Source organism: Lepidochelys kempii, chromosome 16, assembly GCF_965140285.1.
Source record: "Lepidochelys kempii isolate rLepKem1 chromosome 16, rLepKem1.hap1, whole genome shotgun sequence".
In the NCBI taxonomy this organism is placed as follows: domain Eukaryota; kingdom Metazoa; phylum Chordata; order Testudines; family Cheloniidae; genus Lepidochelys; species Lepidochelys kempii.
This window is the reverse complement of record NC_136395.1, coordinates 24,669,054-24,682,102: the sequence shown is the minus strand read 5'-3', so window position 1 is coordinate 24,682,102 and position 13,049 is coordinate 24,669,054. Positions and strand designations below refer to the sequence as shown.

At 51.2% G+C, this 13,049-nt stretch overlaps 1 protein-coding gene across 14 annotated transcripts in view; it reads right to left on the bottom strand.

The window, feature by feature from the left end:
- Window positions 1-13,049, bottom strand: part of DAB2IP (DAB2 interacting protein) — a 275,146-nt gene that overhangs the window by 19,332 nt on the left and 242,765 nt on the right. For 12 of the 14 annotated variants that reach the window (XR_012155308.1, XR_013634766.1, XM_073314876.2 and 9 more), the window contains 4 exons: window positions 10,577-10,813; window positions 6,878-7,079; window positions 5,973-6,151; window positions 2,969-3,842 (listed from right to left, as the gene is read on the bottom strand). Coding sequence is in view for 12 of the 14 variants with exons in the window: in XM_073314876.2 (XP_073170977.1) it covers window positions 2,969-3,842; window positions 5,973-6,151; window positions 6,878-7,079; window positions 10,577-10,813 (1,492 nt within the window). In the remaining 2 variants the exon portion in view is untranslated. The remainder of the gene's footprint in view (window positions 1-2,968; window positions 3,843-5,972; window positions 6,152-6,877; window positions 7,080-10,576; window positions 10,814-13,049) is intronic. The other 2 variants (XM_073314873.2, XM_073314872.2) reach the window with 2 other exon arrangements.

Below are 13,049 nucleotides of genomic sequence, written 5' to 3'. Positions count from 1 at the left end.
ACACTGCCTGTTAATGCACCTTATTTATTTGAGCTTATTAATGTCAGCTTGCCTTTATAGGCCCAATTCTGCCACCCTACAAATCCACTGCTGTTAATTGGGCTTCAAAGGGATCTGCTCAAGATCAAGAGGCCCTAGTTCCTGGGCAGCTCTTGCTATTGTCTCATGCCACGTGGCCTGTCAGGGTTCATGCTGCAGGCAGACAGGTTGTGTCTGCTCAGCCTCTGGGTAGAGCTGTTGCTTAACTCTTGAGCTCCTCCTCCATTGAGATGCCTCTTCACCTGCTGCGGAGATTTCACTATAGCCACAAACAAATTTACAAAGTGAAATGCGATTTTTGATCACACTGGGGCCTCCTGAAAAATCTACGGTTCTTCAAAGGCAGGTAGTCACATGAGGGACCCTACAACAACAAACCTTGGGGCTCTGCGTTTCTTAATGCTACAGTGGCTCAGAGAATGGGATTCTTGTAAGTTTCCTTTCGAGGAGAATGCTCTCTAGCCATCTGCACTACAGAAATGCTACTGTAAGCAGTACTCTACCATCAGCAAATTAAAGACACCTGCCCACCTATTGCCCTGGGCAGTGTCTCTGTAAACCCAAAGGCAAACAAAATTGGCTAGAGATTTTCCAACCACATTATAAACTCCAGGAAGTGGATTTCCAGCTATTTTTCCTCCATTGGAGCTGGCTACAAATTGCAGTCAATGATGTCTCAGGCTGAACGTTGTGGGTTAGAGTGAATGTGCTAAGAGGATCCAGGCTGAAAACCCAGACATGTCAGAGACTTGTTCACACCTCCAGCTCCCTCGTCCTTTTAGTCAATCACCAGCAGTATCAGCATGAGAGCAGATCCCTCGCTCTGAGGTGGAAAGCCCTGGATGGAGAATTCTTCATAGGAGCATTTGGGGAAAGTCCTCCCAGCTCAAGTCAGATGATTCCATGATGGCTCAGTGGGAATGGAAACAATTACACTGATGTTACTACCCCTCCCTCTCCTGCCCCTCCAAGTAAATCTTGCCCTCTGAATCTCAGACTTTGAACCTGAAGTTTCAGACTCAGCTCTTGGATTATCTCCCTGCCATAGATGGGCCCTTAGCTTCCTGCCATTTGGGGCGCCTCTGGACTGGGAATTGTGACCACGGCAGAAGCAAAGAATGCAGGTCTCTCAAAAGTGCATGGCCACAAGAGGTGGAGGAAATTGTCCCTATTGTTCCTTTCAGCCCTGTAGAAGATGTTTGGGGTTTTCCAGCCCCGTGAGTGCTGACAAAATGGGGGTCAGCCCTGCATGAATGGTGCCTCCTCCCTCGCTGGGCTTCTTCCTCTGAACATGACCGAAAACCCCGAGTTAAGTGGATTCAAAATTGGATCCACCATGTGAAATAAAATGAGGAAAGAGGCGGTCGGAAGCTCTTCCAATCAGCAGCAGTAAGGGACTCGGGAATCCAAATGACATGGCCACTGAATGGGATGTATTTCCTCTCAAACAGCACTAAGCCCCGTTGAGTGGGATCAAGCAGTTTCATTATGATTGGCATGGACTGTTACTATACCACTCAGATACACAGATAAAGAGGCAGGAGCGGCGTGGCAGGGACTCCTGCTCCCCCGAGGAGAACCTTTTGCGGAGACAAGGAGTGTGAACACAAATTGACCAGAGCTCTGTGAAGGGTCATCACACATTCATTCCACTCAGCATAACAACTCTGGAGCAGCCCCCATTCCCGAACAGGCCCCCAAGTGCTTTGCCAACCTCTCTGCCTTCCCCACATAATGAGTATCGATCCTTATTATATAAATGCTGCTATATGCCCAGCTTGCTAATGCCTACGCCGACAGACAGCTCCGCTGTCCACAGCTGATTGACAAAATGTCTTTTAATGGCCAGCGCTGGTAAAGGGCTCTGTAGAGTCCTTGAAAAAGAAGAGTAATTGTGCACACCTGTCTGTCTCTTGCTTTCAAGTGGGCTGCCTCCGGGGAGCTGTTCCACTGTTTCTGGATTGAGATGGAGGGGATAGTCGTTAGCTAGCCACATCTTTTTTCGGGGTGTTTTTTTGTTTTTTTTAAAAGAAATCTTCATTTGAAGTATCATAAATCCTCGGTGTGTTTCTTTCCCTATGGGATTAGTTCTGAGAAAAAAGATAAGTGCTAGGAAAACTATTTCCACGTGCCAGCCAAACGGGATATGTCCCAGGCATGGGGACAAAGCAGAGTGACCTGCTACTTTTATTATCAGGGCTACATGCAGTGAAATTCACCCTCAGGCAAAGGTGGACTTCAGCTGGCGCACAGTCTTTGTGCACAGGAGGGAATTTCAGTGTTGCTGATTTTGCTGGAATGACGGCTCTTTCCCCTTTTTTCCACCCCTCCCTTTGCTTCCCCTCCCCAAAAATGCATCCATGGGAGATTCTAAAAGGCAAAACTAACAGGATTGGGAGTGTCCAGTCGCACCACGTCCCCAGCGAAACAGCAGCAGGACGGAACCTCTTCCTGAGCGGAGATCAGGTCCTGATCCGAGTCTGTGAGATGGAACTTGACTGACTGTGGCATGGGATGAGCAGTTGGCACGTGCAGGCAAAGCAGTGAGAGGATGGTGGAGCGGAATGGAGGAGAGGCTCTAACCCCATCGCCGCCTGCAGCCCCGAGGCAGTCGCACTCTAGCAGAGGAAACGGACGCAGCAAACTCCGAGAGCAAAAATGTAAACGTCACCTTTTCAGGATGGGCTCTGTCTCAGGCCAGGCTTCGGGCAGGAGCCAACACATGGCCCCCCACATGGGCCAGTGCGGCCTTGCACTGACTCAGCGGCTTGGAGCCAGCCCCACCTCCCCATTCTGCTGCCAGACTGGAAGGGGAGGAAAGTCATGGCCTAATCTCCCAATTCCCTCCAACCATTTGGGGCCTGATCCCCACCCACATCCCTTCCACCCACAAGGCCAGCTTTGCTCGGCATGACCTCCTGGCACTAACCTGTTTCTGCATGGTGCGCGGCTTCATCTCTGGACTGTCGCCCTTAGAGGAGGACGACTGCTGCCGGAGGCGGGCCCCGCTGCCCGGCCAGTCGGGTGAGGAGGACATCATGCTCCCGCTGGAAGGTCTCTGGTACTGAACCGTGTTCAGCAGGGAGGGCGGCGTCCTGCCCCTGGTGACCGGCGGCGGGGGAGGTGGCGGTTGGTCTATCCGCCTCTGGGGGCCGGCGCTGTTCTGCCGGGGCATGGTGGGCTGGCCACCTTTTTCTGTCAGAGAGAGCTGCCGGCGGGCCAGCTCCCCCGTCCGCCGGGTGAAGTCCTCGCTCCCAGCAGGGTTGACGAAGCCATGCTTGTTGGCCGTCAGCTCTTCGCTGTTGCTGTGGGAGCTCAGGGAGCTGTGGCACTCAGAGCCAGAGTCCCCCAAGCCCCGGGGGGACAGCGGGAGCCCGGCCGCCATCTGGTACACCGGGTTCTGGAATGATAAAGGTGCTAAAAGCTGGGGCCTGCCAGGCGCGCTCTCAGAATTGGGCGTGGTGGGGGTCTGGCCTACCCTGCGCACCGTGGCCATGCTAGTCACGTTGTTCTGCTGAGTTCGTGCGGTCCATATGCCCTGTAACTGCCCGACAGACGACTGACTGTCATTGAGGGAATCCGCGGCCCCAGGTGCATTTGCCCCACTGTCCAAAATCCGATTGTCCTGCAAGTCCACCATGGACAAACTCTTGCTGCCATTGGACATCTGCACATCAGGCTCATTGGCCTCCGAGTAGCTGGAGCTCCGGGCGGGAGAGGGCTGAGCCCCAGCAGACCTTGTGACAAAAAACAAGTCCTTGTTTTCAGGGGTCGGAGACGGTAACCGTGTGAAATCTATCAGACTGCGGGGACATAAACGCATAAAGGGGGGGGAGAGGAGAAGAAGAAAGAAGAGCTGTGAATGCTACACTGCAGCAGGCAAAAGTAATCAGCAAAATGAAACTAGCAGGAAAATCAATATAGCCCAGCAGTGTACAGCTAAGCAAACAAGCCAACCCCCCAGGATGCATGTGAGGGGGGTGCAAAACTCGGTCACAGTACTGTTCCCCTGGGAAGAATGGATTAGGGCTAGAGCTGGGCAGAAAATAGAGATTCTGTGCTGGGAAACGTTGAGAGATTAAAAACGGTCCAGATTGACGGCAAAAAGCCAAAATTTCATGGAAAAAAATTGGTGCAATGTTTCCTTTCAATTTTTTGATTTTGACTTCTTTTAAATTATCATGTAATTTACATTTCAAAATGAAAAGTTGTTAAGAACGGACAAACAGGAACTTTTCATTTTGAAAATGTCAAAACAGGATGTTTTACTAATTTCAAAACTTGTTTTTTCTGAAAACGTTTCGAGCCAGGAAATCTGTTGACATTGGCCTTTTCCTGCCAAACATGTTTGGTTTCAACAAATCAGCATTTTCTGATGAAAGAATGTTTAGTGGAAAAATTCATGGCCAGCTCTCATCAGATCCTCTCTGTCAAGAAGAGGCAGTGAGGTTGGATTTGTCAGTGCACTGAGCGTGTGTGTGTAAGCGTGTGAATGCACAGACACACATGTACATGAGGGAGGGGTGTGGGGTTGGGGATGGATGGGTGTTAGTTGTGTATGAGCGAATGAGAGTGTCTGCGTGGGCATGTTGTATGTGGGAGTGGCTGAGAGGTCTGGGAAGATGGGTCTACTTGTGTGAGTGAGAGGCATCGTCCCGATGTGATCCTTGGATGCTTTGTATCACCAGTTACAACCATGCTGACCAATACTGTCTCATTGTTTCCTTGTGCTCCCCTGTCTGTCTGCATCTGTCTGCTGTCTCTTGTCTTATCCTGAGATTGTAAACTCTTTGCACAAGGATCATCTTTTGGTTCTGTTTGTACAGCGCATAGCACGGTGGGGTCCTAGGCACTAGGATAATACAAATAAAAAAACCCAGCAATAATGACGATAATAACTAGCACCAACGTTGACTGCTGCTTTCCAAGGAAAGGCAGAGGCCTCGTCACCCATTCCTCCTACAGTAAACTGACAGAGTTGTGCACCATTGATTTGCGGTGGATAAGGCAAGGGCTTTGCAGTAGTTTCATGTGAATACGTCAGATCAAAGATGCTGCATTTACATTTACGTAGGAAGTATTTGGGCCAGAGTATTTTGTTCAGAGAAATTCTCCCTTGCACAAAATGTGAAGAGCTTTACCCCATGCAGGGAAACATCAGAGATGAAAGCTCTGATTACAGAGCAAGTCCGGCTTCCTCTTGCTGGGTCCCTCACTCCTAATTAGATTGTTCAATAATTTCTAGCTCCCATTTAGAACCTATTTTACTAGTGGAGGCTTTTCATTTGTGTGAGTTCCTGCATCTTCAGCAAATAGGAATAAAACTAGCATTATAACTCTGCAACACGATCCGCTGTTCGACCACCGGGACCGAAATTCCTCAATGAGAAAGCCAAGAAGAGTGTGTTCAGGGACTGGGCCTGTGGGCTATTGCTCAGTGGTTTTACATATATAATAAAAATTAGGCAGAGCAGGCTGAAAACCCCAATAAGCAAACTACCAAAGGGTGAGTGACTGTTAGGGAAACAACCAGTGATTTGGATCTAAATGTACTCAGGACCGATCCAGTGCTTTACAAGCAGGATGGGCCCAATCCTGCCTAATTGCCATGTACAGAATTCCCACCGAATTTATTGATAAATCCTCCCGTCCTGCTGCACTTGCACGTGTGCGTGTGTGCACACACACACGCGCACACAGAGTTTTCGGATTGGGCCTTCTCCCATCCTCACACTCACGGGTGGGAAGGAGGAGAGTATTCTATTCCCCAGATTAAGTCTGGCAAACTCCCAGCCACACCTCGCTTTGCCCGGCTCTGCATGCAGCCAGCCGGGTACCACAGGCTGACACTCACAGAGTATTTGCTATTTCCCTGGTCAATGGCCAGGAGCGTCCGTGAAGATTTCCTCCTGAGGTGATGCTCGCTCTCTTACCCAGATAAGTCATTCTCTATCACCATTTTCTGTAGCCCAGCAGAGATGCTGTTGCCAGCATTTGGAGTCGATGCAGTATGGTCAGCTGTGACGGAGACCTGCACACACGCTGGGTTACTGAGCGCAGCGTTGACGTCCCTCAGAATCCGAGGCAGGGGCCCAAGTTTTGTTACAGTGCCCTGAGGAGAAATGGGTACAGAAACGTTATAGGCTGCTTGCTTCCTACACAAAGAGAACCCTGGCCAGCTGTCCCAGGATCTGTAAAGTCTCTCAAGGAACTCTTTCTTAGCAACATTAGTTTCCTCAGTCGGTCAGCCACACTTCTTTGTAGTAGTAGGGGTACCCCTCCTTAACTCGTGTGTGGATCAACAGAGTCTGTACACAGAAAAAAGCAGGTGTGTGTAAGTCTGGTCCAACCGGTCTTGATGGAGACCCATTAATTAAAAACATTTCTTTTTTAAAGTGAAACTAGCTGAAGTCAGGAGGCAAGTTCTGTTCCTTCCTACTGCACGACACTTGCTGAGACAGAGGTGAGGTCTAGTGCTCTGAGCACAGGACTGGGAACCAGCAGCACCTAAGTTCTGATCCCCCCTGCCTCGGTTTCCCCGCTGGATAAGGGGATAATTATACTCACCTGCCTCATAGGGGAGTTGTGAGGGTTAGACAGACAATGTGTGCGAGGCTACAGAAGTGCTAACCATTGCTAGACTACAGAGATCCTGCTACTCAGTTATCCCTTCCTGATAACCAACAGACGTCTTTCTTGTGGATGGTTTGCAAGGAACCGCCGTGTAGTGTGGTGCATGCTAAACTCCCAGTCACTCCCCGCAATCCCAGGAAGTGTCTGACTGAGGTGTGACCCCCGTAGAGCTTGCCCCTCCAGCTCCCCATCTCCCCATGGGTACCTGCTCGAGCTGAGAAATGACCTCCCACAGTAGAGAGTGCAAAGTGGACAATTCCCGGCCCAGGTCGATGTAGCCTTCAAAGCCAGCTGTGTTCGAGATGGTTTCTGGATTGGAAATCTCCAATAGAAATCGCTGCATGTTAGTCCATTCGTGTTCCAGAAACTGATTCATGAAGGACATATACTCCTCTTTGCTGCCAAACCTGCCAAGACAGGCACATGAATCTCAGCTAGAACTTGTGAGTAACGGCGCACAAGTAACCAGCTGTAAACAGCACAGGGAGGAACAGAGCTAATTAGCGCCATGCTGAGCCTTTCTTCCAGCCCTCTGCACCCTTTCCTGTGCCAGGAACCACCGCCATTTGTCCAACTCCTTTGCCTCCCGCTTTGGGGACTGAGATGAAGTGGGGCATTTGACCCAACCCACCCTTCCATACTGATGTGTCTTTGCAATCTAGAAGCAGTCGCTGATCTTGCTGCTTTGAGCCATCTCTGTGCAAATACAATTCCTGATCGATGCTAAACAAAAGCCTCCCCTGGGTCTACCTATGTCTAGCAAATACCCTGGACCCAACGTTCACGGAAGGGCCTGTCCCTCCAGCAGCTAGCCTGGGATCTGGCCTGATACAGCCACTGGAAGTATCGCTACCAAGTCACTGCTAACATGCAGTCCTCTTTCTCCCAATGATCATTGCCCAGCACCCGAATCCCTTCTCCTGCCCTCTGCCGCTCTCTGCGATGTGTGGAGTGACAGCCCGTGGCAGAGCTCCTGAATGCTGCCACCCCAGTGCATTAATAATGTCATTTCTAGTAGCCCGTCTGCCACAGTCTCTGCTGTCTGTGTCAGAGACAGCGTCTGTTCCTACGTGTGAAGGCTTGCAAGGCGAGGATGTGTCTGGCATGAGAATGTGCTGGGTGTCAAGCTCCAAATATGCTCACTGAAAGATGAAAGGGAGACAGGACAGGGATGAAGGCTACAGATTAGGCAAAACTCCCACTGACTTCACTGGGGCCAGCGTACGTGTATTTGCATCGGGGTCCAGCAGCCTCAGGACCAGCCCCTCCCCTCCATGTTGTCTGCTTGGCTCATTTGGGATGGTGGAGCCTAAGAAAAATCATCCCCCACGTGGGGCTGTTACTGCCCAGCATCGCATGCAAAAGGGAGAAGGCAGGCAAGACCTCCTGCTATCAGTGCACTCCTCTACAGAGCTGCTAAGTGCAGTTTAGTTTTCAAAGTGGGAGTAGAAATCTTCAGCCATAGCCCCTTATGCTGGGATCTTGTACGCTCAGTAGGTTCAAGCCTAAGTAGTGGCGGTGAGACCTTGACAGGCAAAGCCAGGGCACCGCGAGCAGTGGCATAGGTGGGACTCTTCCCTCTGAACCACGTCCCAGGGAGCTAGTACCGGGTACTGTACCACTGGAGGTACAAGGTTTGGAATAAGACCTCATCTGACAACCTATTGTTTTGCTCATTTAAACCCCCCGGGGGGGGTGCTCTTTGTACGAGCACGTTCCATTAATCCCCTCGTCTTGGCTAACTCCCACAACACCTCACTGAAATCTGGCAATTTCAGGCAAGGTAGCTTTTACTGATTCCGAACCACTGACTGGTGCTACTCTGTTCCGCCCACTCAGAGGTGGTTGCATTTCAGTGGTGGGAAAAGTGACCTCTCTGAATGGTCTGAAAAGTGTAAGTGCTTTGGGTTCTTTGGCTGAGAGGCACTTTGTCATTGTGCTCCAGTTACATTAAGAGCAGGGCCAAGCGCCTTCAAACAGTTCCACAAGGGAATTAGGGCCTGATCCGGCTTAAATTCACGTCTTTTGCATCACGTGGCTTAAACAGAGGTCATAAATGGAATAAATCTGATGGTCTTAGCCAGGTCCCAAGTTCAAAGTCACGTAACAATTTGGCACAATTAGTGGATTTAACTTGAAACGTACAGACAGGGCAGGTGTAGCCAGGGGAATGCGGAGGGGGAAGTGTGGGGCGACACAAACTGGATTCATGTGTGAGAAAACACTAGCAGGATAACCGACGAGGCTGCAGCTCATATATGGGGAAACTGGCCATCTACACTAGACCTCGCTCCCGCTGGCACTAGCTGCCCGTCATGTTCCTAAGCACTAAGTTAAATTCACCCTCTGAATGCCGTTCGTGGACCTGGAACACCAGATCATCAGGGACCTTGGGGCTTCTGTCCAACATTTGCCCAATTCTCTTTTGGAGCCAGTTTATTTTCATTGGATTCTCTGCGCCACCCCCTGCTCCGCCCCATGTCATCCAATCTTCGTTCTACTGAAAATGTCTTATTTAAAGCATGACAGATCCCCTTCTACCGGCTGGTACGAGGAGACTTGCTGGGGGAGGAGGTCGGCAGTGACGTTGGCTGCAGGAGAGCTCAGCTTGATTGCTCAGGCTTGAGTAATGCCAGCTTAGTTAAAGAGCCTTTCTTGCAAGGTCCAGAAACGTGAAACTTTTAACTTTTAGTTAAGGACGGGTCAGAAAGATGGATACTTTCTGTCACTTAGAGTAACACACTTGTACATCTTATGTCTGTGTCTGGCTGTGGGCATGTGAATTAAATTAGTTTGCAATTCTAAGAAGCTTTTGACTGAGGTTGTCCATTCACATTTCCAAGAGCTCATGGTTCTGTTGTCAGAGCTCAGGATAAGTAGCTCAGAGCTTCCACTGCAGCCAGTGGAAAGATGTTCAGAAATCTCTTCCTTTGTTTCCACCAACCCTCTGGGCTTAGATAGAGATTGACAGCTTCCCCAATTTCTTCCCCCATCCTCCAAGTTCAGAGACATTCATTTTAATAACTGGGGTGATCCCTGAGCTCAGTTTGAGGGAGCAGATTCCCCCAGAGCTACAGATTCCATAGGCTCTGGCAGCATCATTCATTCGGGGTCTGGGCTGTGCAGTGCCTCCGCTGGGACTGTGAAGAGCTCACGCACTTCAGTCACATCCAGCTGGGTAACTGTGGGACAGAATGGTGGACGGCACCTTTCTTACCAACCCTGGTGTACTTCAAAACTGGGCGTTTCAACTTCTGCCCTATCTGCCTCTCCCTGGGTTGAGAATGGGCCATTCTGCTCAGAAAAGGCCTAGCAGCAGGTCGGTTTGGAGAATAAAATGGTCTCTCTCCCAGTCGAGGTACGGCTGGAGGCACTGACCTAGTGGGAACGGGAAAGGCAAGGTGTTTCCCATGGGGGGAACGTGGAAAACAGAGGAAACAGCAGGCACTTCTGTAAGTCTGTCTTTCTAGAGGGTGGCTGAAGGTAGCAGCAGGGACAAAATTGCCTTTGCTGACTGACTGTTCCTTAGTGGGAATAAAAATGGTCACCAAATCTCTCTGAGCAATGGTTTCTTATCTGCTGCTGTTCAGTGGCCAATCTCAATGAGTTGGATCTCAGTCCTGCTCCTGACATCACACCTGGCACTAACTGCCCCCTTTGCAGCTAGTTTCAGCAGACAGGCCGAGGACCGCGTTCTCACCAGACCCTGCTCCTGCTTCCCTTGAAGTCACTGCCATTGACTTCCATGGCACCTGGGTGACTGCAGTTCTGGCTGCATCCCACGGAGGATGGCTGCCTTGCAGGCTGTCAGGCTAGCACTGAATATTCACTGAACACAATTAACTGACACTGCAGACTCCTTCATGCTCGTCGAGAACAAACCCAACTCCTTCCCCCAACTTACTTGGCAAAGTTGGCGAGGTTCTGTGTGACCTTGGCGATGAGGGTCAAAGTGCGTGCAGTGCGGTCATCAGGGTATTCCTGGAGCAGGTTAAAGAGGGAGGGGGACATGATGGCTGGACAGAGGAACCGGAGGAATAAGGAGGCACTGATGAGCCGCTCGCTGATGTCTGGCCGGCCACGGTTACTGCACTCTTGTCTCCACGAAGCAAAAACCTCTTTGAGTTCCCTTGGGAAGACACTGCAATGAAAATTCAGGGTTTGTAAATTCAGGGCTAGGAACCTGAGCCTATTTCATAGTTCTGGCTGGCAAGTACGACAACCAAGCGTAACAACCCCCTTCCCCAGAAGTCATCCATGGGGCATGAACTCTGCTCCTCCAGCACCAAAAGTAGAGGCCTCCATTCCCTGAGCTGAAAGAGTAACTCCATTAGCCAGTAGCAATAATAGGCTCTTATCCTCTTTTGTGGAGCTATCACTAGAAGGGGATAGGAAGCCACACTGAACCAGTGGGCTACATAGGAAGAGTTTTGATTGCCTCTGAAACTTGCAAGAGAAGCAACTTAATCCACCAGGCAGAACTAGCCCCACTGTCTGTTTCCACTGAAGATGCTGGGAGCTGAATGTGCAGAAAAGCAGGCTCACAACAGCCTTCACGTTTGGTGCTTAATGGGCTCCTATCAGCTGGATCGAGGCCCCCACCCAGGCTTCATTAAGAAGGGATTTACAAAAGTCTTAATAGGAAAAAAAATCATCCTGGCTTTTTAAGTTTCAGCAAGAGAACAGTTTGTCCTGGGATTGAAACTTTCTCAGCTGTGCCGTGAACCCAAACAACAGCCTTGTGCTAGTGCCCGAGACCCGGGAACGGAACCGCGCATGTAACCGGCCAGGCTCGTGTCGCTGCCCAAAGGGAGAGAGATGGGAAATGTCAACTGCACGGAGAGTGACAACAAAGCCCTGTCCAGACATGAACTGATTCTTTCCCACCCCCTCCCGGCAAGGTTGGGAAATGTTAACAACCCTATTCTGCAGGTGGGAAACTGAGGCACAGAGCTGACGTGACTTTACCAAGGGGACACAGGGAGTCAGTAACGGGGCCGCCATTAGAACTTGGGGCTTTTTGTCTCTTGGGCGCACACCCAGTCTAGTAGATCACACAAAGTTAAAATGCTCCTATACTGGGGCAGGGAACAGGAAGTTAGTGTTGTACAGGCATGTGTGTCAAATTCTGCTCTCGGAGACTGGTGTAAAGCCAGAGTAACTGCTTTGAAGCCACTGAAGTTATTCCTGGTTTACACCAGTGTAACTCAGGCCAGCATCCAGCCCATTTACCCTGAATCCCAGACCCCAAATTCACTTGGGTTTAACCCGTGGGTTCTGGCTCCTGAGGGTGCGTCTCACCAGAGAGCCTCTTGCCTGTTTCCCCTCCCCATTCCCAGCCTCCCACTATCCTGTTCCCAGCATGTTTTATTGACTCAGCTGGATCCAGCCACTCCCAGAAGGGAGGCTGGACGATGGGTCTGAGCAGCCTGGCCAGCTGCCAGCAGCTCAGTGGCACAGAATGCCCTGGCCACTCCCCCCGGAAGCTGCCCTGCCCGTGGAGCAGGCTCTTTGTCTAAAAGCAAACAGATCCAGAGACCCTGATGGAATAAGCACGCGCAGACTGGGGTCACCGCAGCCCGGCCCACGTTAGTGAGCAGCCAGCTCAGCGGAGAGCGTCCCAGCTCCTCTGCCGAGAACGGGGGACGAGCTATGTGACAGTGAGAGGCAACCCGCGCAGACTTATCTCCTGCCATCCCCCTCTTGCGCTGGGCCTGACTGCCTGCGGCGTGAACATACCGTGCCCGTTACAAGGAGCCTGGGTGGCTCTTCTCCACCAGCAGTGGTGCGCTGAAGTGGAAGCACAGCCAGGGAAAACCACCCTCCTGGGTCTGCTCCTCCCTGCACAGCGTGGCAGGCGGCCAGGATGTTAATGGAAGAGCACTCCTCCTGGTGCCCGTGCTCTATGCCATGCGCCCCGCACGCCCCAGGCTGAGGTCAGTGGGCCCATCCGGTCCAATGGCACGTTCTCCTCCCCAGTGACACAGCTCAGGACCTACTGGGGCATGTGTTCCATCACAGTCAGGTACGCCCTGCGGCTGAATGGCTTGTTATGGCTTCTTTCCTTCCCTGGCTACTAATTGGCCTGGCTTTTAGCATCTCCACTGCTCTGTTCTGCTACACAGAGCGTGCGCTCATCAATACATTAGTGCCTGGAAATCCCGATATGTCCTTCCTCAGCCCTCCTGGCGGGTTTCCGGGCAGGTCAGAGCGCCATGCCTCTCGGTGAGGGGGATACTCCGAGTCGACGTGCTGTCCCGGTCGGTAGTTCCTGTTGGACGGGTAGCTTTGGCTTCCCCTTCCGATCCTGGTGGAGTGCTCTGGCCACGTGGCAGGGACCTGCCTGTTCAGCACGTTTTTGGGTGTGTCGTTTTCCT